The sequence below is a fragment of the Neospora caninum genome, chromosome X, assembly GCF_000208865.1.
Source record: "Neospora caninum Liverpool complete genome, chromosome X".
NCBI classification, from domain to species: Eukaryota; Apicomplexa; class Conoidasida; order Eucoccidiorida; family Sarcocystidae; genus Neospora; species Neospora caninum.
In genome coordinates, this window is record NC_018396.1 from 456,304 (window position 1) to 484,195 (window position 27,892).

At 57.1% G+C, this 27,892-nt stretch overlaps 3 protein-coding genes across 3 annotated transcripts; 1 reads left to right on the top strand and 2 right to left on the bottom strand.

Annotated features, from left to right (window-relative positions):
- Positions 1-1,191: 1,191 nt before the first annotated feature.
- On the bottom strand, positions 1,192-2,152 carry NCLIV_045310 (conserved hypothetical protein; the record flags this gene model as incomplete). The annotated part of the gene is made up of 2 exons (XM_003884080.1): positions 1,192-1,290; positions 1,919-2,152. 2 exons carry the CDS (start codon positions 2,150-2,152, stop codon positions 1,192-1,194), a joined length of 333 nt encoding a protein of 110 aa, XP_003884129.1.
- Positions 2,153-4,335: 2,183 nt separating this feature from the next.
- On the bottom strand, positions 4,336-13,137 carry NCLIV_045320 (conserved hypothetical protein; the record flags this gene model as incomplete). The annotated part of the gene is made up of 13 exons (XM_003884081.1): positions 4,336-5,043; positions 5,529-6,041; positions 6,402-6,883; positions 7,421-7,901; positions 8,529-8,751; positions 9,147-9,277; positions 9,654-9,857; positions 10,364-10,671; positions 11,045-11,284; positions 11,438-11,678; positions 11,889-12,161; positions 12,629-12,755; positions 13,112-13,137. 13 exons carry the CDS (start codon positions 13,135-13,137, stop codon positions 4,336-4,338), a joined length of 3,957 nt encoding a protein of 1,318 aa, XP_003884130.1.
- A 2,168-nt stretch (positions 13,138-15,305) lies between these two features.
- Positions 15,306-25,534, top strand: NCLIV_045330 (Dihydrouridine synthase, related; the record flags this gene model as incomplete). Its single annotated transcript, XM_003884082.1, has 12 exons — positions 15,306-17,129; positions 17,986-18,237; positions 18,859-18,970; positions 20,174-20,745; positions 21,621-21,685; positions 21,868-21,933; positions 22,606-22,700; positions 23,202-23,346; positions 23,579-23,709; positions 24,219-24,388; positions 24,640-24,849; positions 25,289-25,534. The coding sequence occupies 12 exons, from the start codon at positions 15,306-15,308 to the stop codon at positions 25,532-25,534; spliced, it is 3,888 nt and encodes a 1,295-aa protein (XP_003884131.1).
- Positions 25,535-27,892: the final 2,358 nt, after the last annotated feature.

Sequence of the window (27,892 nt, forward strand, 5' to 3'; positions counted from 1 at the left end):
TCACGGGCCTCTCTACTGGTCCCCGATGTCCGTATGTGCATAGACGGACATACTGGCACTGAGCGTCTCCGACGTCTCAGCTGCGATGCTGCGTAACTGCCATGGGTCGTATTTTACGCCCTAGATTCAACTCCGATGCTCAGCGTCGCTTCTCTCTCTGGGCCTCGCTGTGCTACATCTATCTACTCCCTCCTTTTCTCCCTCGCCATTCGCGGGTGAGAGGAACAGTGAGATGAGACAGAGAAAAAACGCACCCGTGGGGGCTTCGCCAATGAACGTGGAGGCCCTCTAAGTCCCACACGAAGTCTCCTTTGCTGCTGACTCTCTTTTTGTTTCTCTACCTGTGTCTGTCCTGGAGGAAATGGAACACGGCTCTGTCCTTCCACATGCAATTCCAGATCTACCGACCATGTGGAGCAGCCGAACCCCCGTGGCTCCAGCAACAAACACAAGATTCCTCCACCGTCCTGCTTTACGTCTACGGAGTTGAAACTGTTCGGACATGAAGAGACACGCCAGTCGCATAAAAGGCGAGAAGAAACACGGAAACAAATTCACGCAAAAAGGAATCGCATCACAACCAGAAACGCCAAATATCACTCGGTTGCCTGTCGCACTTCCTTTCAAAGGCCCGGTAGCAGCTCCAGTGCCCTATTCTTCACTCTGAGATGTTCACATTTGTCTTTCCATTCTGACTATTCATGTCGTATCGAAACCTGACTTCCTTCGCGTTGCTCCTCACCACTGATACTGGCACTGTTCTCCCTCTTAACCCCCGTGCGTTTCAAAAGACCGCAGCTGACAATAAGAAACGTGAAGAACCACAGAGCACCTCAACCTCGAAAAAATCCGGTCGATGTTGTCTACTAGCCGTGATGCTTCCGCTAGAGTTCCGCTTCTGCCTTGGCTTCCCTACTCTCTTTTAGTCTGGCCATGCTGGCTTAACAAATCGACCTTATTTCTACGGCGCTTCATTGCTGCGTCCTTTCCGTTTGATATTTGACTAACAGCTGTTCTCTCCGTACACCGTTTCCCTTTTTCCTGTTCTCTCTTCCCTCTTCTCTCCGCACTTTCCCCACGGTTCCTGCCACGTTTCCTTGGACACCAGGCGCTGCAGGAATACAATTCATTTCCCTCGCCATTGTCGTCTCCACCGCCCTTCGGTCGTCATTCGTCCTGCAGGTTTTCTCTTTACATGTTCTCCTTGAAGTGCAGCGTCTGGTAGCCGTAGTACGCTGTGTTAAGCGCCCCGACTACCATGAGGGTGACCGGCACGGCCGGCTTTGCCGCCTAACAGGAAAGCAGCAGTGGAACCAAACATACGTTGATCATAAAGCAGCGGAGAAACTCAGAGAGCCACGGAGCATTTTTGCGTCAGCCATACAACAGAAGCGATGCAGAAGAACATTGCGGAGAACGCAACACAAAGAGGGGGGACGAGAAAGCGTGACAGTGAAGGGTTCTACCACGGGTCACGAAAAAGGGAAGGCAAATGAGTGAAAACCCCAGCTTTTAGGCAAATCTTAAAGTCTGTTGTTGCATTACTGTGACGCAGCCGACCCCCACACACGCGTCTACCCTCCCACTAGCCTCTCGATGTCTGTCGATGTTCCGATCGTTTTCTCTCTCTTTCGTTTGCGTTGTAGACAGCTTCGTTCTGTTTCGTCTGTATTCTGTGTGTAGGCTGCAGTCGAAAATGCTTGTCGCCTACGCCAGCTGGAGCCCCTTTCAGCTGCCTTCCAGGGGCGGACGGGCAACGAGCAAGAAACATTTCTACGCTCGATTATACTTCTTTCTACGACTGTCTTTCGGGCAGTCTCCTCTCTGTCATCTTTCTTCCCTTCACCCTTTTGTTTTTGGAGCGAACCCCCGGACACATTTCTCGCATGGTTATCGCTTGCTTCCGTATTTGACTTACCACCAGGTACCTTTTGTATCCCATGGCGGCGGTGGCGGCCCCGCCGAGAGTCGCAATGAGCGACGCTCCGCCAATATGGTCGGTTTGCGTAAAGAGGTATGTGCTCGCCACAAAAGAGCTCGCCAAACCGACGCTGCCCACGAGAGAAGGCAGGGAATTTGCTTTCATGTACGCTGCCACGCCGCCCGCCATCAAGACGGCCGCACTGCTTGCTGCCAAATGATGAAGCCCCATGGCGCAGTCCGTCAAAAAAAAACGCGGAGTGAGACCTCGATTGAATGACCAGCGATCGCAAGCAAATCGAAAACGATGACATGCGAGCACACACTTGGCGGCAGAAATGCTGACTCTGTCGACTGGACTGGAAACGCTACAGAAAGAAGCCCCGTAAACAACTCTGCAGCCAAGAGACCAAGGGAAGAACTGGAAAGAAGTGGATCTACACATAGGATACAGTGCATCTAGCAAGCTGGACGCAGGTTTTTTCCCGGGAAATGAGACGGCAGATGCTGGAGGGGAGCTGCGGAAGACCACATCGCCGCATGCGAAGAGCGAGCGAAGCGACAGCGAACCGCTCGTCTCTCCGAACCTGGTCTCTCTCGAGTAGCCGTCCAGGCGCAAAAGTCTACGGGCGAGGGCCCCGCGATTCGCCCCGGCACGCGGTGACCTGGCACAGGCTGGAAGGGAATCCGTTTTTTGACGCTTTTGCTTCCTAAGCCCACTACCTCTAGGGTTGAAGGACTGTTCTCTTCGTTTGAAAGAATTTCCGACGACAGCACACAGAGGCAACACAAAGGTTCAGCGGCTTTGCGCCATATAGATGAGCCTGGAACGAGGCCAAGGGCTGGGAGGTTTCATCCAGACCGTGTACCTGTGCTAAAAATTGGCTAGCGACTCCCAGCGTCCATATGCATCTGCTTCCAAACGGGGCGGCTCCACCTCTACACTTAAATGCCCCAAAAGCAAACGCCGTAAAGCTCCGTGTGCACACAATCCCAGCAGCTAATCGGCGTGACCGGAAGTAGTTAGGTCTCACCCGGTACGTGGTTTCATTCTCAGTGGGTAGATGCGAGGTGACGCTGCCGTTTTTTCTTGGGAATCAGAAGTGTGGCACACTATCGCTTCCAGCCGATGTACAACAAACGGATTGTTGTGCTCTGATTTGACCCACGGTGTCCATGTTCAGTTCGTCAATCGGAACAACGGTCGATAGTCTGAAGGGCGTCCGCGTACGACGGCAGCCAGCACTCAAACTTTCGAACCTGGTGAAAAGGATCCCGAGAAAAACGGACTATCCACCTGTGTTTTCTCGCCGCCTCTCCGCCCGTACCCCTTTCTGTTGTTCGGTACGTACGTACGCAATACATACCGACAGTCATGTTTTTTAATTGGATCTACCTGTGAGTACATGAACACCTCAGGTTGCTTATCTTGTTCTAAACAAATCAGCCACTTGAGTCAGAGGTGTGCATCCGGTTAAAAAACCACGCCGGGACTGAAAAGGAAGAATGCGACAGGCGAAAGAAGTGGCTCTGGAAAGAGATCAAGTCGATCATACGAGACGGACGGTGAGCCCCGTGTTCGGGAACGTCGTTGAGAGCTCTCGTAGCAATCGACGAGAGCACAGACGGCATGCGGCGTTGCCCGTCCCCATTCTGCGTGCCACACTCTGGTTCCGCAAGTTCTTTCCATCGAAATGTGCTGTCGACCCTCGAGCAAAGCGCCTTGCGGCACCGATAGAAACCCCCTCTCGTCCCAGAACGTCTACTAAACGTCTACTATAGCTTCACCCAGGCGCTGCCATAACAGGCCAAACGTACGCGTCCCAGCAGATCAGAGAGCGGGAGCGAGAGAAGCCGAGAAGCGCTTTCATGTGGGAAAAGGTCGGCGTGATGTCCTCGCAGTGTATTCATCCGTTTCTGTCCTCGAGACAGACATCGTCCACAGTTGACCAAAAAACATACGCGAGTTCCTTTCCCGGTTCTGTGGCAGTCTAACGACAAAACAAAAACCCGCAGTATACGTCGTCGCGTGTTATTGAAAAAGACAGACGCAGCACTGCCGCACTCAATTTATCCGCGAAAACCGCTTCGCATGTTCTATTTAAGGAGAGCCTCTTTACCGCGCCTCCAAGGCCCCAAAAAACAGCAAACAGCGGATCAGAGCTCCCGACGCTGTGCGGGTATAGATGGCAGCGAGGAAAGGGCCAGCACAGGCAGCAGAAGTGTGGCGCTCTAGCGAAGAGGCAACATTCCCTCTGCAGACCTCGCGGTGGTCCAGGGTAATGTCTCCTCAAACCGCCTCCTCGTGCTTTCCTCTGGGTCAGGGCGTGAGCGTCTGTGTCAGCATTTTGGCCTTCCTGTGCTGTTCGTTCTTTGTCGCGCTTGCTCTTCTTGGCTTCACTCGAAAATCTCCGTTTATGTGCCGTAGCGCTTTCTGTTGAACGGCGCCTCCATGTTTTCTGGCTCTCCTGCGGCGCCGTCCAATGCTTCAATCAACATGAGGACGCCTCTGTGCTTCACGAGCTCTGCGTCGCCACCTTTAAGCTTCTTCTTCCCTCCCGCGGCGTCGCGGTGAGGGAGAAAGAGGAGAGAGAGAAACCCATGGCCCGTGCTTCGGCGCAGAACCGAAAACGTTGACTTGTCAGCGGCAAAAGACGTAGTTGCTTCCGTTTGGCGCCCCTGATCGAGGCCCGCTACGGCTACCCCTTCGTTCCTCTCCCTCCTTTTCACTGACAACCCGTCCAGAGCGCCGTCCTGCTTTCCACTGTGTAGACGCGCGCTGGCGCCCGACGACAGGGACGACGGGGACGAGCAGGTTGTCGACAGCGAAGGCCTGGGGCTGGGGCGCGACCCACACAGAGAACTCGCCTGTTCGCCCTTGACGCTCGGCGCTTGTTTCTTCAATCCTTGGCCTGTGTCCCCAGCGGGGAGGGCGGCGGAACGCTGCAGAAGCCAGAGCCGCCGCAGCGGGGGCGACAGAAGACCAAACATGCCAGTCGAAAGAGGAGAGTGCGGGGATTGACCGGAAGCGAACAGCGGAAGAAGAGCGACGGATACGTGCGATGCCGGGAAGGACGAAGACGCAGAGTGAGACCAGGAGGCCGCCGGCGTGAGGCACAAGTCCTGAGACAAAAAACAAAAAATAGCAAATTTTGGAGATACACACAACCGCATCGACACTGGGAACCGCCCACACAGTGCTTCGTCTGCACATGCAGACTACGCTAGAAGCATTAAAAAATCACCAGCTTAAAACTTCCAGCACGTTGCATGCCTCTCTGACCCTCGCGTCCGATCGGGCACTCGCCAGACGGCTCCACCTCTCAAGGAATCCAGAGCCTTGCACGTCCTTAAAGAGAGGCAGTTAAACGTGCAGACAAGCACATGCGTGTTCAAGCATACTTTTGCATTCTGCGAAGGACACCTATGCTCGCTCGTGTTTATCATGAAGAAGTATTTGTGGATCACACGAAAGAGAACGACTCACTATAAAACCTACGGAATTCCGCGACCCCATACACAGGAGCTTGGTAACATACACGTACCTGCATGTACACAGCACAGCACGGTTTCGTCTCCTGTCGCAGAGACGGTTTCTGCTTTCTCACCTCAACGAGGCGGCGGGTGCGGACACCGAGGGTCCGTCGGGACACGTCGGACGCGTCCACCAAAGGAACATCATCCTCGTCCTCGTCTTCCTCCACCTCCGACTCGCTGCTTCCACTGGACAGTGCCTGGTGCGGCGCTCGCGTCTTTTTGCCTTCCTTTCTTTTCTCCACTTCATCGCACGGCTCAACCGCCTCGGGACTGCCTCGGGCGTTCACCGGAAGCAGAGAAGACGGGACCGAAGACGCCAGCAGAGAGGACGACGCAGAGGAAGGCGGGCGCCGCGACGCCGCACCGTTCTTGAGCGATCGGGCGACCGGCAGGCGACAAACTACAGACGGAGTGAGACAGAGCAGAACAGACGATTCCGCGAGGGAGAACGAAGTCGGCGCAGAAGAGGAAGACGACTGGGGACAGAGGTAGGAATCAACTTGCTGTGCAGGGAAGCAGCTCTTGCTCAACCACAGAGCGTTCATAATAGGACCGTCTGACGGGGCGATACAAGACGTCGGGATCTGCGACGGCACACAAAAAGCCAGGAAGAAGGACAAACGAAATCGAATAGGGCAACGAAGTATGGAACGGCGACAAGGAACTCTGGCGCAGAGCTGTCACCGTGATTCGAACGTATCGATCTAAAAGCACATGTGCTCTGTTCATATACCTGCAGGATTTCCGCGCGCACAAACACATATAGATACACACGGGAGCTCGCCTGCGCGCGGCGCATACACGCCACAGAGACACAATAGGGGAATAAAGATGCGGGGAGAAACGAACGTGCAGAGAGAAAAAACGTGACAAGACCAACATCCATATGAGCAACTAACTTCACTGCATCTCCGTACGCACAGCGGGTAGGTGCTTCGCCTTACCTGTCTGATTTTGATTTTTCGTTCCCTTCTCCCGTCGCTCGCGTCTCCACAGGTACCATCGTTGTCGGCACGTTGAGTCGCCCCTGTGGCCGTTCGCGCTTTCTTCGTCTCCTTCAGAGCTTTGTTGCCGCGTCCGTGCGTCGCGCCCTCCTCCGCGCTTCCGTCCTCGATCTCGTCCAAGTCAGCGGGTTCCGCCTGTCGCTCAACTGGTTCCTCGGCGTTCGCGTCCAGCAGCGGAACCACGCAGTACTGCCTCCGCGTGGAAAAAAGGCAGATGCTTCGTCTGCGCCGCCGCGTCTCGGGCCCCGCCGGCAAGCTCGGCGAGAAGCAGGCGCACGAGATCGGAGCCCGAGCGGAGTGCGGAAAGGCGCGGAAGAAGCGCACTGGCGAGAAGTCGGCGAGCGAAACGACAAGCAGCGACCCGAGAGAAAAGAGGCACGACAGGAACGAGCCGTCGTCGGAGACGTCGAAGGACCGAATCGCTGGAAAAAACAAAGAGCAGCACAAGTATAGAGGAGAAAAGGTGCCGAAAAAAGAGAGCTTGGAACACACACCAACTGACGACAAAAACGGTGGCGAAACCCACGAAGGGACTAGGAGACGCCCCGAGAAAAAACAAGGCGAAGGCGGGGTTCTACAGCGACGGAGCGCCATTTAGCGTTCTCGGCGTCCCCGCGTCAATCCCCACTGCATGCATTTTGCGCGCACGCGCCTCAACAAAACGTGAGGGGAGGCCATGAGCCATTCGCGCCTGCCTACTGAGAGTTCGTTTCTGACGCCTGCTCTTGCTGTCAAAACGGCAGAGTGCGCACGGCTAGACTCTTGCCTTTCTGCCCTGTGTTCAGTCACTGGCTTTGACGGATATATCTCCTCTCCCCGTTTTTCCGTGGTTTCGCGGTCGACCGGGCCGTTAAAAAAGACCCCGCCAACGCTCGCGGTTTCTGTCGCCCCCTCTGAGCTTCCGTTGTTGCTGCCTGGGTGGGTTTCCGCTTTGCTCTTCCCATTGCGTGGCGACTCACGATGGGGAAAGGGGCCGAGTTCGCCGAGAACCGTTCCGCCTCGCCACACATCCAGAAAGACGACACGGTAGCCGCCTGGAAGCGCGCCTTGGCCGTCTTCGGCCTCTCCCAAAGCCTTCCACTCGGCCTCAACGGCAGCTGCCGCGAGCGCAATGGCTGCCTGTGTGCTGCGCTGAGTATCGACTTCAGTGGCCTGGGAAACTTGAGCCTCGCCACGGCCGTTCTTCTCGGCCCTGCGCTTCTTCTCTTGCGTCTCGCCTCTGTGCGTCACCTCGTCACTCGCTTCGCCTTGTCGGCTCTTCGGTACAAAGTCAGGTTTTCGCTCTGCATTTTCGGAAGAAAACCGGAAGCGCCTCGAGCCTTTCTTGGAACGCGAAGCCGCGCAGCAGCACGCGAGGACGGTGTTGCTCAGGAACCGAAGCGCTCGCACGTCTCGGAGTGCGTCACAGCCGCGCCCGCCTTCCACGTCAACAATTTCCAGCTACAGGGAAACACCACAAGAGAAGAACGGACCGTGGCAGAGAGGGAAGAGGTGCGCAAAACCCGGACGAAGCGAAAAACGCGCCGCCAGGCAAGGCCGCGCGAACTCTACAAGGGGAAGGTCAAATGACGTGCCTGCAGACGAGCGGAGAAAGCGGAAAGAGACACGGCGAGAGAGACGGAAACGAAAGACAAGAACTGCAGTTGGCGGCAGAGAAAGAACAGTCACTCACCGACACCTCTCACCGCTTTCGGCAAGCTTCATCAGACCCACCTGCTGCGACGCTGACACAGCCGCAGCGCCACAGCCTTACAAACGTTTCACGCCAACGAACGGGGCGCCGACGCCACACGACCCCCGGCCTCGAGTGAGACTGCCCGTCTCTTCCCGATCTTGCGTGTGCGGCAGTGTTCAGCTGAATTGTCCTGGCCACACTTCTCGCCAGCTGCCTTCGCGGAAGCATCGAGCACCGCCGCCACGGCGCGGGGTACGGCACCCACGCGGGAGTGCGTCCACGTAAGCACACAGATACGTGCACGCAGAGATCCACGCCTCTGAGTCTGCGCGTCAATGAGGAGACGGAACACGCACGAGGCGCGCTTCTCGTGAGTGCCGTTGCGCTCTCACCTCTTTTAGATGGACGCCGAAGAGGTGGAGGCCGCGTCGACTACCTGCAGCAACGAGCGTCCCGTCGGGCGTAAGGTCGCCGCAGCGTGGCCGTAAATTGTCGCGGAGACTAACGCGGAGAAGCTTTACAATAGAAGCAGATGCGGCGGATGTCGAGAGAGAGGCAGGAAGCGAGAGAGGCGACTGCGAGAGAAGAGTGTCGGATCCCACTGGGTTGACGTTCCTGAGAGAGGATGCATCGAGGAGGCAAACGAGCGGTAGGCACCCCAGATCCAAGGCAAACCGCCGGCAACGCACTCGGCATTCTATTCGACGCCCCCATGGCGGCAACACAACGAGAAGGACGGTTAATGTGGACGCGCGGCCGCGTAGACATTTGCCTTTCCACAAAAAACGAAGACGGCCGTGAGACCCCGATCGAGTCAAGAGGCAGCGGGGTAATGTACATAGTGAGACCCATATCCGGGAAGGCAGCGTAATACTTGCACAGAGCGCGAAGCGCCGCGTACGCACACTCGAGGTCCGCGTAAGGCTTCTGAGCACGCCGGTGACAGAAAAGAGACAGTCGTGCATGCACACGTCTAAACGCCCCTCTCAAGACTTCGTGCTAGTGCCTACCACAGTTCGAGGCCACTGTCACTGCACGACAAGACGAGGCTGTCTTTCCCCCGACCCGCGACGCTGATTCGCGGAAGGACGCCGGCAGCCAAAGGATGAAAAGGCAGGCTGGGCGGAGGGCCGTGTACACTCTGGAAGAGAAGACACACGCAACAAGGACAGGAATATGACTCATGCGCATCGCGCGACAACGCGGGCGTCCCTGCGAACGTCACCACCGACACTCCGACAGGAAGGTAAAAACATACACAGAAGAGGCATCCTCATACAACAACATATGCAGACATAGCTCTCTATATGAATGTATGCATATGCATGCATATGCGTACGAGAACCGACGCCCAGTGGGAAACAAGAGCGTAGACAGACACGTGAAAGGAGACGCTATATATGTATACATCTATATACATCTATATATATATATATATATATGCATACATGTATATAGATATATATGTATATATGTATACATGATATATATGTATATGTTTGAATCTGTTCCCTTACGGCTAGGCCTGTGAGGCGTTCGCTGCATCGAATAACGCCGTCGACAGCTCCAGTCCAAGCGACCAGCGAGGAAGGAGAGGCGAGGTGGAGAAGTCGCTTTCGGGTCCCCGCAGCGTTCCCGTGGAGCGAGGCAGGAAGCAGCGCAAGGCCGCGAATATCGCACGCGTGAGGATACTTGGGAGGGCCCGCCACCCAGTCGCCTTCCTGCGGGGAAAGGGAGAACAGAGAGCAAACGGACAAGCTGCGAATTGGAACCAAACGAGAGGCGATGCCGCGGCGAGCGCACCGAGAGGCGGAAAGAGCGCGAAAGCCGAGAAAGGCGACGCAAGGGCGACACAGACACTCGCCCGTCCAAACGCATCGCACCAGAACCCAGACGGAGAAACGTGAAGACAAGCAGCGGCTTCAAGGCGAGGTGACCGAGCGGAAAGCTTAATAAGACGCATGCGCTGCAAACCTGTTGAAGACGCACTTTTGAAGACGAATGAAGTGTGTGTGCATGCTGGTGACTCTTTTTGGCCCTTTCAGACGACCGCGGTTTTTGGTGTATCTACTGGCTGATTTGAATGCTCCCCATGTTTGGTTTCCTACAACTTCCACATCGTCGACTCGTCAAACGTTTTCGTTTCCCAGGACCCCACACGATCGTCGCTGCGCACAGTCCCGACGTGCGTTGCCGTCTCGTGCCTTCTCCGTCGGCCTCTCCTCACCTTTTGCCGTATCGCAACCGCCAGCTTGCCATCCACGCCGGAGGAGACGACCGTGACCATAGCCCGATCTCTCGAGAGGACTTGCTTGCTCTCGCCCTGCTCGTCTCCGCGCTTCCCTAGGGCGCCTCCCAAGGCAACCGCCGCATGCGCCTCGAGATTTAAAACATCGGCTGCATGCAGCTGCAGGCGGCGAAGCGCCACGCACGTCGGCACCGACCAAACCGTCACACAGCCGGTGCTGTCGCCGCTTAGGAGCAAGTGGACCGACGGCAGCGGATACAGACACCACACGAGCACGGGAGAGGCGCCTGAAGGAGAGACAGCAGAAAAACGCCAGGTTTGCATGTTAGATGGATGCAGACGACACCTTCGCACTATAAACGCCCTGATGCCTGTACGAGTTTGTACGCCTCGTGTCCCGGAGACGCGCGACCGCGTGCAAAACGGTCATGACATCTTCAAGGAACGACTGAGAAGCAAAGTGAAGGATTCGCCGCTAAGAAGGCAGTCTCCCAGCGAGGTGCGAAGAAACGCCACTCCGAAGGAGACCAAACGCAAAGACCCGAGACACCACGGCCGCGCTTCCCCAAGTGGTCTGTTCTCTGTCCTCTGCGCGTGGCGGTACACTCGGATGTGAACGCAAAAGTGAGACTCTCCAACTCGCGAGGTCTGGTGTCTCACCTTTTTTGCTTTCGCCCTGGCCGTCTTCACTCTCTTTCTGTCTGTTTTGGCGCGCACGCGACGCATGCACGAGAATCATCTTCCCGTCGGCCACGAAGGCGCCGGCGCGGGGGACGGAAGAAAACGAAGCCACGGAGGCGCGGTCCGCAAGCGAAGAGGAAGAGAAGCGCAAGATGGTAGACGCAGCGGTTGCCGCAAACAGGAGCCCCGGGGCGTACCACGCGACCGACAGAAGACGAGCTGCGAAAACATCACAAAAAAGGCGTAAGAAACGAAAAGAATCGCTCACGCACGCACACTGCTCTCCCGCGGCCGGCAGAGGTAGGATCAGGAGAAGAACTGGAAAAACGGATTTGACTCATCGTGGCTCTCGGAAAGGACGGGGGCTCTCACCTGCAGTCTTGGGCAGAGAGGCCTTGAGCAGAATGCCTTCCTCGTCCGCTCCAGCGTCGCCCTCGTCTGTCTCCGCGCCCGTCTCGTTTCCCCTGCAGAGCGCCGCCCTCGCAGCTGCGCCTTGCACGGCGAAGAGCCTCACGCGGCCGTCGTCGCATGCGGCCGCGAAAAAGTTCGCCGGCGCTCCGTGCGGCGGCGGCGACAGGGAGAAGATCGCGCCACCATAGGAAGGGGTTTCCGACTGAAGGACACGCGCAGGACGAAACACGAGACAGTGAGGAAGGAGACTCGCTTCGAGCACGAGACGGCGTGTACAGCCGATCGGTCACAAGCTCCGGAGACGACACGCAGACACGCACCTCTTGCCCTATATCTCTGACAGGAGTTGTCTTCCCTTCTATCCTCTCTGCCTCATCTCTCGATCCTTCTCTTAGCTCCTAACGACGCGCACCTGAACGCGCTGCGTTCGCAGATTCCACTCAGAGATGACGCCGTGGAGGCCTGCAGCGACGAGGCTCCATTCGCACAGCTCGCATGCGCTTTCTTCTCTCTCGTCTTCCTGTCGGCCCCGTTTCCTCGAAAGGATGGCGTGTTTTCCTTCTGAAAACGCTAGAGCCTCGCCGGCCCGAGCCGCCGCCGCTTCGTAGGCCACAATCGCCGCCTTGCGGGTTGCCGGGATCCACAGGAGCGACCGGGCGGAGGAGCAGTTTTCGTCGCTAAGGCGCTGAAAGAAAACAAAAGTGGCCGCACCAAAAAGTGCCCAGAGACCCATGCTTTGTGTCATCCACGACTCGGCTGCAGTCGCGCAGCAGCCTGGAAGGGGCGACCGAGAACCTATGCACGCTCACGCTAAAAAAGCCCAGCCTTCTCCTGCGCTGACTACATGTCAAACGCTTGCGAATAGACGAGCGATCCCCCCAGAAACGGGTGCCCATGGTCATGGCCGACCGAGGCAACCGCAGGTGCCTCGAAGCCTCTTTTCCCTCGTAGTGTCATGGCCACCACAAAATACAGAAATTTACGGATAGAGGGGACACTTGCATACACGGCAGGGCCCTCGGATACCGAATAGACTCCAGTTATGAGATACAGACGACCTAATTCTGTAACTTCGGGCCGAGAGGCCAGGTATCGCAGAGGGGGGGAAGGCGAGACGGGGAGCACCTGGTCTGCGATGTTTGGTCCTCTTACAAGAGCGGGGCAATTCGTCGCAGCGTCGTAGATTTCCACAGTTCCATTCGTCCGCGCAACGGCTAGCCAGCGGCTGTCCGGGCTCGGCACCAGAGCCTCGACTCCAACTGCCTTGACCTCGACGCATCTGCGAGAGCACGGCACGCGACAGAGAAAAATGAAGCCTTTCAGAGCGGCCTCGACTGGAAGACGCAAACGAGGTTCGAGGGAGAAAGCAAAGGGGGTGGAGAGCCGAAGCGCCAAGGAGCGAGTCTGCGATGCGTTTGAGACAAAGTGTCTGTTCCTGAGCGTGACGCTTCATGGGTGTCCCGCCCTGCCGCGTCGACCTGAGAGGAGCGACTTTCTCATCTGAAGGTCGTTTTTGTCTCCATCTGGAGTGGAGCCAAGTCAGCTGAAGAGGCGCGTCCGCCTCGTCCCTGCCTTCCCGCGATCGACGGGCGCTAAAAAAAAAGAAGAAACCGTAGAGCAGCCGGAAGAGCCTACCGGCAGCAAACGATGTCGGTCTCCATCGTAGTGAGCGACACACGGGAGAGGATAGACGAAGCGTTCTCTCCTTAGTTTTTCCGGCCGCTGCAGTGAAACAGTTGGAGTTTTGGGAGAGGGAAGAGAGCGAAAGGACGCGCTCTCGCTCCCTCTCGCGAAACGGCAGATTCTTCTCTCTCCACGAAAAGCAGAACTCGGCAGAGAATCCCAAACTTTGCTCAACAGGCCGTGTCGTGTCGAAACGGCGAAAGATCTCCGCGAAGCGTGGGACTGGACACAGTTTTCGGATCTCTGTCTTTGGGGGAAAAGAGACGAAGATAAGAACCGGGAAACGGGGGAAAAACGGCGGAAAAAACGAGTGCGCGGGCACGGGAGAGAATCGAAAATGCGCGCAGTGGAGAGGTATGGGGCTCGACCCCACAAACTGGGGAAAAGTGGAAGCGATCTCGCCACAATGCTGAGGGTTTAACGAGAATCCGTTTATCGGAAAACGACGCCGACCGAGACGTGCGAAATACAAAAAGGGAGAGCAGCCAGAGAACAAGTTCCTGCGGCTCCACATGAAAAACGCCGCAAACAAGTCAGTGACGGCGTGGGGACAACGCGCAGGCCGGCGAGAGAAGACGGCGTCAGGGTCTCGCTGACTCGATGAGCGAGGCGGGGCGAAAAGTAGCGACTTGCGAAGAGAGACACGGTGCGGAATCGGAGAGTCGAAAAAGCTTTTCTACAGGGAATCTCCAACAAGCAAGCGAACGAACACCCGCAGCGCGACGCGTTTTCTGCGCTAAAAATGCCAACCAATGCATCGATCCGATCCTGCGCCTGTTAGGCAGTCCCCCAAAACGCCTCCATACGCCTGCTCACACTGCCTTTCGCATGTGTCACTGCGTCGGCTGATTTTGCAGCCAACCGTGCTCTCGCGTACGCGGAAAAAACGCGGCACACATGCAAGAATCCCCTCTTTGCGAGGAAACCCTCTCTCGTGACGGCGTTCTGGGACGGTTTTCCGCAACCGAAAACCGTGAGAAACAGCCCACCTAGCACATAAATTTCCCTACTTCCTTCAAGGAACTTCAGAAAAAGGTGCTCTGCGCGAGAGCCACGCACGAAAGGAGAGAGAGGTGCGTCCACATGTCGCAGAGAGTCATCGAAAGTGGAAAGAAGATCGCAAAGACGCGACGGGGTCTCGACGCTCCCAGCCCATGAGCAAGGTCAACCCTCGGCACGCTGTACGTCGACACAAAGATCGAGCGCCGTCGCCGTCAGGGGATCCAGTTGAAAGTGCTGTTTTCGCGTTGCAAAATCCCCACGTCCAAAAGCGAATGATGTCTGGGCTGTCTATACACTCCACTCTGAAGAAGGCGCTGCCTCGCGACTCGCGCAACCGCCACTTCTGTCTCGTCTCGATTTTTGCCCCGTCTGGGGCTGAGAGCCTGCCTTCGTCCAGCGCGCCTTCCTCATTCGCTTCTCGTTATCTTCTGTTCGTCCGTGTTCACTCCGCTCTAGAGCTTCTTTCCCCCTTCTTTGCTGGCGCTCTGCCTTCCACGCGCCTCCGGCCCTGGAAGGGAACAGCTAAGATGTCTTTTCCCGCACCACACAGGTCGGAACGTGACGCGGAGAAAGGACCGAAACCAAAAGCAGAGACGGAAGACGCGCGGGAACGCGCCTACGGGCTGCTCGGGCTCTCGCTCTCATTTTGGGAAACCGCGCGCGGCTGAGCGGCGTCCTCAGGGGGCCGTCTCGCGCGCAGTTGCCGCCTTCAACCTTCCGGTGGAGAGAAATATGGAAAATCAAGCATCAAAAGGTACTCTGCTTGCGGCATAGAGACCACGTGCCCGGCGTGCGTGCGGCGTCTTGACAGAGAGAGAAGGCCATCCCAAGGAAGGTGGCAGCTGCAGGGTGAGGCCGAGGAGGCGAGCCGAAGTGTCTTCGTCTTCTGCAACGCAAAGTGTTCACCGCCAACCGTAAACACGGCAAACGGCACAACCCAGCTTCTCTGTCCAAACCAGTCCCAACCAAGAGCCGTTCTCGCCCCCTTACCGCCCCTCGTGTGCGTGCTCAACGCCTTCTCCGGTCTTCAGATCAGACCCTGTTCAGGTTCTTCCTCCTTCGGCGTTCCACGACTTCTTCCATTTTGTCGTCTCCCTCGCCTTCTCGTGTTTCTCGTATTTCTTCTCTCTCTCCTTGCCTGAAAATGTCGACTGAGGAGAGGCTGCGCAGCCCCTTGGCTGCCTTCCAGAAGCCGCCCACGGGCGTGACGACAGGCGACGCGCTCGGGTGTCCTTGTCCTGCCTCAGCGAGTGCTGGGGCTGTCTCTACTTCGTCTGTGCTCTCTCCTCGCGTCTCTGGCTCGCGTCTCGCTTCTCCTTCTTCCGGGGCTCGACGCTCAGCAGCCGGAAACTCGTCGAGACCCGAGGCACTCCATTTTCCGCCTGCAGAGACGCGGGGAAGAGCCGAGGCAGGGTACGCCTTTGTAGTGGAAAGGAGGACACGCGAGGGCGCCGAAGCGACCGAACTGTGCACCGCGGCCCTGCCGCTGCCGCCGTCGTTGCCGCCCTTTGTTTCCTTCAACTGCGAGCATTTCCCGAGTGCTTTGAGTCCGGAACTCCTCGGCGCGCATGCAGCCATTTGCCTGCAGCGAGGCGAGGCGCCGATGGTGCCCGACTGGGTCCACGCTGCCGCGTTCTCGTCCGGTGGCAGTGAAGACGAGTCCGAAGAGGGAAATGTAGAGCGCAGCACAAGTCCGTCTTCCTCCGTGTCTTCGGCGTCCTCTCTTTCCTGTTCTCTTTCTGCGTCGCGTGTGGCGGGGCGAGAAGGCCCCTCCCGCTTTCGGGGCCCGAAGGGCGAAAAAGCAGAGACGACGCGCTGGTCGTCGCGAAGGCTCTTGAAAGAAGTGGAGAGGCTTCGCAGCCTTACCAAGACAGATGAGGCTCTTTTCTCCTCAGAAGCAGGAGGCGCATGCGTCGGGGAGCGAGGAAATAGGAGTCCGCCGGCAACCTTTCCTGCAGTTAAAGGTGAGGAGCCTGGCGCAAACAGAGAGCGAGAAAAGACGCGAAGCGACGCCGAAGGTGAGGCCGGAGAAGAAGGTACAGCACAAGTGGCAAGCGGTCGCGGAGAGCAAGATGGAACGGAAAGAGTACAAGGGTTACAAGTGAACGGCAACAGGCAGATCGTGGCGGGGCCGCGTGCGCTGGCTTCCCATGATTGTCCATATGTGGCAGTTGGAAAAGCGGAGGCGCCAGGAGAGGAAACAGAAGAGCGAAGAGATGCGCTTCGGCTTCGGCTTCAACTGCGTCTCGAAGACAGACTGCACAAACTGCAGAGAGGAGGGGAAGGAGGAGGCGCTGGGCTCGGCGCCCTGCGGAAACTCCTCGAATGGCATGCGGAAAGAGAGTCGAGTCCCTCCGCTTTGGGCCGCCAGTCGTCGGAGCCTGGGGCGCCGCCTTCCCTGGTGTCGTCGCCGCTTCTGGATGAGGGCGGCTGTGAGCCGCAGCGTGCAGGATCGCGCGCCGTTTCAGGAGCGGTCGGGGCCGACGAGGAGGCGAAGAGCGGCGAGAAGGCGACGGCAGAAGACGGGAAGGAGCCCATCCGGCAGGCGACTGCGGGAACTCGCCTCGGACACGGGTCCGGAAGGATGGGGAAGCAGGCGAGCTTCAATCCTCTTGTACAATGCAGCGAGGAGGAAGGGTCGGACCACGAGGCCGAAAACGACCAGGCAGAAGGCGCGCATCAGGAAGAAGCAAAGGAGGCAGCGCCGGCATCTGCCGTGTCGGAAAGACAGAAAGAGTTCCCACCGTCCTGCTCAGCCGTCTCCGGTGGGCAAGGCGAGGGCGAGAGAGGCAATGGAGACAGCAGGTGCACGCGGGACAACAAGAGAGGCAGTCGCGAAGAAGACGCAGGAGAGAGACCAAAGGTCCAGGAAGGCGGCGAGGAAAACCGCAAACGCCGCCGAGGTCAAAACAGCGCTGTAGAACGATCAGCCAACTCTCAGCAAATCCGGAGAGAGGCGACAGCTCAGGTACACGAAGGCGTTTTTCATTGCTGGGATGCCCCGCTGGGGGTTCCGGAGGAAGGCAATCCGCCGCAAGGCCCGAACCGAGCTTTTCTCTGTTTCTCGGGCGCCGCACCCGGGGCCGCGTTCGTCCGTTCTCTCTGCTGTTCTGTCGTTGCTGTCCTTCATTCTTTATTCTTCGGTGCCGCCAACGGTTTCCGTTTCCCCGTGGTTCCTTCGCACGCCGACCTGCCTACGTCCCGTGCCCGTCTCTGCTTTCGCTGCTGCCGCTTTTTTCTTCCCTTGTTTTCCCTCTCCCCGTTCTTTTGTCGTGCGCCGCAAGTGCATCGACGTACCAGGGGCGGTTTCGTTGGATGTGCTGTTTCGTTCTCTGTGGCGGCGCCGTGCTTCTCCCTCTCGCCCCTCACTGGCTCGGCTCTTGGCACTGTGGACCTGGGTTCGTTTGCTTCGCAGTATGCTTGTTCCTGCTGCGACGTGTGCAAGGATCTGCGATTTCAGAGGAGTTTCTCAAGTCGATGGAGCGCGAACCTGTCGGGGCCCAGGGCGTTTCTGCTCCCCTTTGCTCTTTCGTGCTCACCGTGCGTCTCTCCGTTTTTCCTCAATCTCCGCCTTCACCGGCGGCGTTCCACCCCTGGTCTCATAGTTGCATGCACCTGACTGGGGCCTGGCGTGAACGGCGGGAGAACAAACGGGGGATAATGCCTGAGACTGAGTGATGGGCGGGCGGCGCCTTTTATGCTCTCGTTTCCTCTCCACTATTACGTGTCGAAGGCGTCCGAAAAAGGCAGGGTTTTGAGCGGTCAGCCGTCGAGGCTAGCCAGTTTGGTGTCTCCTGACTCGGGTGTCTCCTGTCTCTTCCCAGGATTTCTGTCTGCGCATGGCGGCGTGCGGCACGTGCGAGGGCGCGCCGCGCGCGACGCGGAGTGCAGAGGAAATGGCAGCATCCGACAACGGGGCGAAGGCTGTTGAAGCCGGAGACCACTTGCAAGGCGCGGATCTCTCCCAGCGCGGGGAGTCCGCGAAGCAGACGGTCGTGACGCAAGGAGGCGCCGGCAGCGCGCAGAAAGCGGTTCCGGTTTGTAGGCGGCCGCATGACTTAAAGGCGTTTTTGCGGGTGAGGACAAACCTGAACCGGACGGCGGCGAGGCACAACAAAGCCACATGGCAGCCTCTGTTGCGGGGCAGACGGCACGCGTTAGAAAGCCTTTGCAGTATCTTATGTTTTTTTTGGAACTGGTGGAACCCGCCGAGCTACTGACGCCGCGCGTGGCGTGCCAGGGGGCGCATTCAAAGAGGCCTGCGAGCCGAGGAAACGCGTGAGAGAGGCCACCTCCTCTCGCGGCGACGCGCCAGCAAAGACAGCGCACGAGCGAAACGTTGAGGGGGCCTGGCGACAGGGGCTGCAAGGCAGCGGTTCGACCAAAGGCTGCACAGGGGTGTTTAACAGAGCAACGGGGCTGCGATCACGGTTTCAATTTCGTGCGGGGACGTGGCTAGGCGGGTCATGTCCGCGAACACGACGGACACAAATCGTCGCGGGAACCCGAGGGCCCTCCGCGGGCCGTCGGGTGTTTGGCCATTCATGTCCGATTGCCGACGGGAGTCGTGCGCCTCTGTCGCCTCTGTCTGACTCAGCGCGTCCCTGGGATCCGGCGATGGAGGCGAAACGGTCTTCTCGTCTCGTGCTGTGCATTGGAGGATTCGTTTTTTCTTGACGCTTTGTTGGTGTGAGCAGACGCGGCCTGCAGATGTTCAAACGCGCGCGTGTCCCTTCTTAGACGCGGGGTTTCCTCTCTGCCCGTTTGGAGCCTGCTGCCGATTCGGAGCCCGTCATATCGACGCTGAAGGTAACCGCCAGCCTGGTTCGCGCCGACGCCTGCCTTTCGTGTGTGTGAGGCACTGGGCGTGCGTCTCTGGAAATCGCATTCTCCGATGCACGCTTCTACCGTGCGTCCAGGTGCACTGAACGCAGGAGGCGCCGAGCTTCTTTTTGGCGCTTGTGTCGCTGCTCTCCTGTCTCAGGCGCCAACACGTGCACTGCCTTTCTTCTTTTCTGCTGTACCCCACGTAGAGTTCACTCTTTTCAGACGCGTTTGTGGGTGGTGTTCGTGGTACAGAGAGGGACGCGGCACATACACGTCGGCCACAGACTGCCGCCCTTGATACAGAAGGGGGGGCGGGCGGTTGCTCGATTGCCGTGTTCAGATACGACAGAGTCCTCGGCACATCGCGCGTATCTTGCGTAGATCTTGCCGAAACGCGCTGCACGTTTCAAAACAGAGAATCTCCGAGGCGTTTCGGTTCCGTCACAAGCCGCATGTACACCTGTGTGCCGTGGTACTTCATTATGCACGCGTGTGGCGTCTGCATTGAAATACGTTCCCGGGGCCACGGCTGGACGTGGAGAGCCGCGAATCGAACAGCGTGGACAGGAATGCATGCCGCCGTCAGAATGGTGAAGGCTTCATACGACTGACGCGTCGTCACGCGAACCAGCGTACGAGGCGGTTGGTGTGCTTGTGGCAAAAAAAGGCAAGGCCTGTCCACGCTTTACCGAAATACGTGCCCGTGCGTTTCGCGCTTTTTTGTTGCTTGAATGGGAAAGGGAACCCCGAGCGCGTGCACGACGTGAGAGCGGGGACGCATGGCGGCGCCGTTGGCCTCGCCGTGTCTCTCGTACAGTCTGGTGTGTAGACGAACGCGTTTCCTCTGATCGCAATGACAAGCAGGCGAGCTGTCGCTCTGCCGCGGTAGGGCCGAAGCAGAATGCATTGCGACCTGTTGGCGAATGTTTGTTAGTGGGAGCGATGAAGCTCTACGTGAAAGAGCGAAACAGTTTGTCTGTTTCTGGTGCTTTCAGTCGACAGGGGTCTCTGCGCGTGTCGGCTGCTTCATCCCCTCTTGCGGCCATCTTGCTGTCTTCCTCGCGTCCGTCTCTGACTTTGTTCGCGTTCTCTGGGTCTCCCCAATATTCCTGATTGCGCTCGCCTCTGCGTTCGCCTTGTCGTTAAGGCTCCGTTTCCTCTTGCGTTTTCGGTCTTTTCCCGCAGGGTTCAACATTGGTGCGGACGGGTGCCGAGTCACACCCGAGGCCCTAGAAGCGCTTCAGCGACGCCTGCATGCCGAAGAAGAACTCAACGGCCTCTCCTCGTTCAGGGCAAAGAAGCTCACTCAGACCAGGCGTCACGCTTCAGAAAAACGTCAGGGGAGTGGGCATCCGAGCAGATGCAGTGAAAAGCCCGGACCTTCCCTCGATGAAGCCGCTGGCGCGTCGGCGCTATCGTCGCCTTCGCAGCCGTCCTCCTTTTGTGATCCGTCAAACTTAGCTTCTGCTGCCGTTGTCGCCGGCTTCGCACCGACTGACGCGCCGGTCGGTTCGCTGCCTTCGTGCGCGTCTTCCTCTGTCCCTGCTGCTGACGGTGGGGAGACGCAGCGTCTCCGTGTGGGGTTCCTCTCGTCTCTTTCGCCTCGCGAGCAACGCGTCGCCACGCAAGAGACGTTCCGGAGACGCCTACTCGACAGTCCGAAAGGGAACGGCCGTCGGCTGATCCTGGCGCCTCTAACGACTGTCGGCAACCTCCCTTTCCGGCGTCTGTGTGTCGAGCTCGGAGCTGAGGTGACGGTACGCGCCTTTTTTACGCGCTTCACGGGGACCCAACGCAGAATCTAGAAAGAAGAGACAGGGTTGGGGCCGCGACATGCGCCCGCGTTTAAATGGAGGGGACGAGCCCCCAGCCGCCACGCGAGGTGCATGCAGCGCCGGAACGGGGCGAAACTGAGAGAAAAGTCAGAAAGGAACTCATGGCGAAAGACGCGCGGGTGCGACGAACACTGTGTGGCTCTCAAACACTCTCCCGAATGAGCGAGAGCGCGACAGATATCCATCCTGGAGAATGCACTTCCGCAGCGAAGAAGCATCCTTAAAACGGCCCGAGGTGCTCTTGGCGGGGTCCTGAGCGGGGAAGGCCGCAGACTGCACGGCGGGAGAACACTAAACAGCAGTGAATAGAAAAAGAAAGTTGCGGTCCAACGCCTGAGATCCAGGACCACGCAGGCATGGCCCAGCTCAGGTGTTTCGTGGAAAGAGTCGCGAGCGAGGACTGGCGACCGCAGGCAGAAAACCGCTGTATCTGGCTCTGAGGTCTGCAGCGAATGCAAGGAAACACGGCGCTGTTCTTTTCTAAGGGGGGCGACCTGTCCTTCGAGAGCGACGAGCCCCTTGCCTCTGACGAAGAGCCGCAGCCAGACTCAGACGGCGAGATGGCAGAGACGCGAAGAGGCAGCGGACGGAGAAGGGGGAGAGCCAAGCAAGGAGCAAGGGAAAGAAGGAACGAGGCAGAAAGGAAGTATCACTTGGGACTTGAGAGGCTCGGACGAGAAGGCAGAACGACGCGAGGTCGATTCCTGTCCACTCGTCCTATTTATCCCCCGCCGACCATATGTTGACTCAGTAGGGTTCATATGTGACAATTGTGAGTCTCCTGGGTGTTCTCTCAGGTGTCTGAGATGGCGGTGGCGAAGTCGATTGTGGAAGGCAAACAATCTGAACTTTCGCTCCTCAAGTGAGCCTCCCTTTTCGCCGTCGCAGTGCCTCTCTCCCTTTACGATGGTGTGCTCTTCTGTTCCTGCCACTCGCTCCGGAGTCCTCCTGCAGCTGGAATCGGTTGTATCCTGCACTGCAGCACGCGTCCGCTGTAGGCCAAACATGGGACAGTTGCGCATCTCTTCTTTTCGTCCTTCTCAGGCGCCACAAAAGTGAAAAGTTCTTCGGCGTCCAGATCGCCGGCGGCACGCCCGAAGTGCTGAACGCGTGAGTCGCTTGCAGCGCGGTTCGATAGGAAAACATCCTCCTGTCGTGTTGGACCTGTCCGAATAAAGTGTGGCGGATCACGCGAAACATCGGGCAGGTTCTTCGCGGCTTCTGTAGATGCAAACACACGCAAGAAGATGACGATATACATATTTATATATATATATATATATTTGTATATATATTTATATTTATATTTATGTATTTATTTATGGATGTGTACGGTGTACATCCAGATTTCTGTTTGGATACGCGAGTTGCGAAAACGGACGCCGACGACTTGTGGATGCATGAAGCCACGCATTTGCAGCATGATGGAGTTCGATTCGGTAACGTGAATATAGGCTGCATTCTGCTCAGTTATTTTTTCTCGGCATGTTTGCCGCACCCCCCTTTTGGGCGGGTATATGGATTCGTGCAGGTTGAACGTCTCTCGTGTTCTATTCCACAGAGCTTTTTCGCACCTTCAGTTCCCCTCGAAGATCGGCGAGGATGTGTGGGGCTGCAGCGACGCCTGACGCAGCATCGCACAAAACGCTTCTTACGCGACTCCCGCTCGTTATGAGACGGTCGTACGCAGGACAGGAGTGACAGGAGTTCTCGGTTCGATTTCGCGGATCCTCGTTTTTTTCCACCGACTCCCCTTTGTGTTTTCTGCTCTCTTCCTCGCAGATGTGCCGACGTGCTCGCTAGTGAAGAGGTCTCGTGCGACTTCATTGATTTGAACGCTGCATGCCCACTCGTGCAGCTCCATCGTCGCTTCAAAGGTGAGAGAGTTTTCTTCGTGGACGCACCGGTTTGATCCGGCGTTTTCGCGCGGTGGCGATTGACGGACCGGCCGCTCCGCAGCCTTTAGGGCCTTCCCCTCTCGCTCTTGCGCCTTGCCTCCGAATGGGTCCACGCACGTCGCTCCGCGTCGCCTCTCGTCGCCCTCCCTCCTCGTTCCCCGCTTTCTCCGTTTTCTCTCTGTCTCTCCCCGGACTGTTCCGTATGTCGTATGGTACTGCCGACGGCCGCTTCTACCCACTTGAAATGAAAGTGTCTTTGTTCATCTACCGTGCACGGGAGCTCTCGCAGGCCGCAGTGTGCCCATGTGCCACGAGGGTGGCGTTGATGTTGCATGCGTTTAAACGAAAGGCTGCCAGTGTTGAAAGCGTGTGGAACAGTCACTCTCGGTGCGGGGATTCGCGCACGCTGCGAATGAACTCAAACGGCTACACAGCTCGGGCACCAGACTGCATGAGCCTCTTCTCTCTTGCGCTTTTCAGCTGGCGCATGCATGCTGGACCATCCCGCGCGCCTGGAATCCTTGATTGAAGGCGTGACGATGAGACAGCCGGAGATCGCCCTAACAGTCAAGCTGCGTACAGCGAATCAGGGAAAGAAGCAAGTTCTTCACAACTTCATCCAACGGTAAACAAACAGGCAAGCGTCGAGTTTGGTCTCGTTCAGCTGCGCAAACACGTGTTTTGGAAGCCTGGAGTTTGCCGGCCGTGTGTCTGTGCTGGATAAAAAGCACGAGAGCGGCTACGGGGAGGTACCCCACGGTCTCGGTCAGCGTGGCGAGCGTGAATCTGTTCCATGCGGTCTGAAATGGCGCCGAATAAGTTCCACGAAGAGTCAACATATGCGTCCTTAACCTCAGGCTCGGACAAGCAGGCGCCGCCGCCTTGATCATCCACGGACGCACCGCGCAGCAGCGCTACACGAAGGCAGCTGACTGGGGCTATGTGGCGCAGTGCCGAGAAGCGCTCGATCCGTCTGTTCCCATCATCGGTACGAAGAGAAGCGACAATGTTACCAAATGGAGACGCTGGCGAAACCAGGAACGGAGCGCGCGTTTCGCCTTGCGACTTCTACGAGGGTTGCAACTGGCGACATCTGGCGAGTCACATGCAGTCGACACGCGATGTTTGTTGCCTGTCGACCCGTTCGATGTAGTTCTGCATGCACACCCAGCACCACGCTCGCATTCATAGCCTTCTATATTTACGTGTACACGTCTTTGCATGCTCACGTATGCCTTAGAGCTGTTTCCGTCCCCCTTCGATGGAGCACTCATGCCGCGTCGGAGTATGCAAATGTATGGTTTTACGTAAATATTTATATATATATATATATATATATATATGTACATACGTGTGTATGGCGTATTCTCGGCCTCGTATGCGTCTGTTTTAGTCGCATGTGAGGGCGTGTAGCGCGCGTACTTTGGCGCATGCATGTTGCTTTTGTGAGGCGCATTCCCACGGAATTCGTTTCGCGAAGAATGCGCTTGTTTTCAGGCTGTGGAGATATTTTCAGCAGCCCAGAGTTTGAGTTCCGACTGTCCTCGGGAGCGGCGGATGCACTTATGATCGCCCGAGCCGCCCTGATCAAGCCTTGGGTGTTCACCGAAATTTCCGAACAGAAGGTGTGGGATATTTCGGCTTCTGAGCGCCTTGAGTTGCTGAAGGTACAGTCTTTGACGTCACGCGACCCCGTAGATTGCCAGACCACCAGTTGAATGGGAAACTGTGCGCTTGCCAGCCTCCGGGGGAGAAGCAAGAAGAACCGATAAACCATTGAAAGCAAGCTCACAACGTACATACACCATGAGCGCGATTCCTCCAGAAACGGAAAACGTCTTTCGGTCCTGCGTCCTGGCATTTACGGATACCGGTCGAGGTTCTCTGTGTCGATCCACGTTTTGCGGTGTCTTTCCAGAGATTTGTTGGTTTCGGTCTCGAGCACTGGGGCTCGGACGGTCGAGGCGTTGCCACGACGAGACGCTTCTTGCTGGAACTGCTCTCCTTCCAACATCGCTACGTGCCTCCACCTTTTTTCGAGTTTCTTCCACAACTGCTACAGTGGCGACCTTCTCCCTTTGTTGCGCGCTCGGATTTAGAACGCATGATGGCCAGCCCGTCGGTTAAGGTAAGCCTCGCTCTTTCCGTGAGGAAACCGCCCGTAAACAGTCTCTTCGGGACTGCGCTTTCCATCTCTCCGCACGGGCTTCGTTTCTTGCCTTTCCACTTCGAGCGCTGCCACAATCTACAGTGGCGAGGTCGTTTCTATCTCGGTTGGTGACGAGAAAGGCGTGTGCAGAGGCGAGGGTGTCGCGTTTTCTCCGAGGCCGTAAACCGAAATACGTTTCGCCGTTTCGCGCGATTTCCCCTCGGTCGGCTCCTCGTGTCAGTGTTGTCCACTTTATGCGTAGGTTTTCACCGCATTCGTCAGGGTGTGGAACCTAGCGGTTGTCTCAGGGGTATCCATGCATCTATTTTTATATGTATAAACTTCTAGGCGGTTTTCGTGGAGATGGAGGGGCACTGAAATGCTTCCCGACCTTCGCGTTTGTCTTCTTTCTGCTCAGGACTGGATTGACCTGTCGTCGCTTCTTCTCGGGGCCCCTCCAAAAGACTTCTCCTTCGTTCCGAAACACGCGTCAAACTCGTATGCTCCTCTCTCCGGCTCGGCTTCTTCCCTCTCGGCAGTTCGCACCTCATCTGCGGAAACGCACTGTGCGCAGCCTCCCTCGGGAGGTCTTCTCTCAGATCTGTCTTCCTTCTTCCACGCGAAAATCCTTGGCAATGACGTGGTGCGGCAGTTCGATGCCTGATGGCTGGAGTGTGGGTTTGTTGTCTACTTGCGAATGTTTCACTGACCTACAGGACGTTCATCCTCTTGCGCATATTTTGAGTAGCCTGCGTTTACTTGGCCGTCCGTGAGGAGCTCTACACGATCCGTCGGGCCAACGGCGTACCTATCAAGACGTGGAGAGATTTTCACGCATTAGAGGTCTGGCCAAGTTTCACCGTGATTGCAGAGAGGGAGTGCGGCCTTTCCTACCGGCTGGCATTCAAACGAAGGGATAGAGCACCCACGTGAACCAGCCGGCAAATTCGCTGCTGCTGTCTCAAGCACGGGGCGATTTGCATCAGTGACCACGCCTCGCAGGCACTAGGCTCGAAATGCAGACAGCGTGGTGGAGGAGCGCGAACGGGCGGACCACGCTGGAGTCTCACCGGAAAAATTTAAGGAGCCCACGCACATGTCTCAGCGCAGTGTAGGGCTTGCACGCAGCGTTGCAGCGAGACGGCACCTGGCCGTAGATCTCGTGGGACTATCACAACAGGTGGATTCGTGAAGAACAGGCGCGTACGTTGCCGCGAGCTGTCATCGTGGTCTCCACCGTCTCCGGTGTTAGGCCATTCCCCCGCGGGGCACAGCGCGCATTACCCCGTTTTCGTGGTTGTCACGGGGCGACATTCCCACGTTGTTTTGCTTCCCGGCGGACCATCGTGCGGTCTCGGTAACACATATCTTATCATGTGGTGGAGACGTATATCAGAAACGTCACATTCGTACTGCACCAGGCCGTTCCGTGGTGAGGGTTAGAATGCCGCAGGCAAATCGCAAGCAGCCATCGCGTCCTGAATGCAGTCGAGTTTCCGAGGCCCGAACCACGGCAGATCGAGCATCAAGTGAATAAACAGCGGAGCCTCTTTTTAACTGAAGCTCTGATTCGTATTCTTCTGGCTTGGCGATATGGGCACAGTTTTGTTCGTTGGTCAGCAGTGGGACTGGAGAAACTGGGAAACAGAGCGCGATTGTAGCTCGCAAAAATTCACGGAACAAACGTCGCGAAGGAAACGTCGCGTGCACTGTGTCTTGACGGCGTTCTCACTGAGACCTTAACCCCCGGCTCGATACACGCAACGCACCGTGAAAACAAAGATGTGTTTTGGGTTCCACTCCCACTCGTCGTTTCAGATTCGGTGAGTGCGTCGTTCCCCGCTTCTGTCCACCGTACGATGCCTGAGAAAGGAAACGTCGTGCAGACTGGAACCTCTAGACTTGAAGCACTAACTCTGCAGAACATTTTCACGCTTCCAGGACGCGTACTCTCCTCCCCGGCATCACCTCTCCGGTCTCGATCAGACCGCTCCCACGCAGATACTCCTTTAGTACAACATCCCAACCCGATGTTCAGTGCTGCTTACCCGTGACAAACGTGTCAGCACGGGGCGTGTACTTTTTGGGTGTTCACCCTCCAGGGGTTTGCGGCTGAAGAAACGGGACAATAGGGAGCCGTAAACGCTAAGGGTGTGGTGTATCGCTGACCTCAATTAGGTTTCCTTTTTACCTATTCAGCTGCTGTGTCTCTTTGCCGCGACTGCAGGATTACTGGGAGGCGCCGCAGGGAACCCTGTCGGCCGCAACACGTGACTGTCTTGACAATACCGGAGCACAGCAGCCGATAAAACGTTGAAACGACGAGGTTTTTTGCAGTCGAGCATCTTGCGGAGCTCCACTCAGTTTCGTGCAGCTTCGGGGTGCGTTCCCCTTGCTGGCGCCTTGCAATATTTCTTCACTGCGGAGCAACAGGTGTCGGACAGAGAGAATTCACTCGTCTGTCGCTCCACTATTTGTGCCGAATTCTCGTGTTTCCGGTACTTGTGAAGCAGAAGCGAATGACCGGCGCAAATGCTATGCGTTGTCGGTGTTCCAACAGGAGACAGAAGACGGCATAGTCCTGGATTTTTCAGAGGCGAAAACTCAACAAGATGCGTGTGGCCTAGTCCGACGCTTTTCGTCATTTTGTATGCACGAGGATACTTGGCTGCTCGGAAGAATGCTGTCGCCAAGTTTCCTTTGACAAAAAAAGGCTTCTTGCTTTCGCATCTACGACTCATTTCACCTCCGGAGCAAAAGGAGCAGTGTGCGACGCCGCGGGTCTCTGCGTGAGTTCCGCGTTTTTCGCTCCACGAGGCGCTTGCGAAGCAGCTTTTTCAGTACCCACAAACACACATTTTCACCAGAGGTGAATACGCGTTGCCTCATGCTGCGCGGCTCAAGCGGCTTCTGTGAGATCCACCGTTTTGTCGCGTTCGGACAGCCGCAGTGCTTGTGCTCGACTCTCTTTCGCAAGCGTTGCATGCCCCGAAAATATCGAGGGGACAGGCAGCCGTTTTTC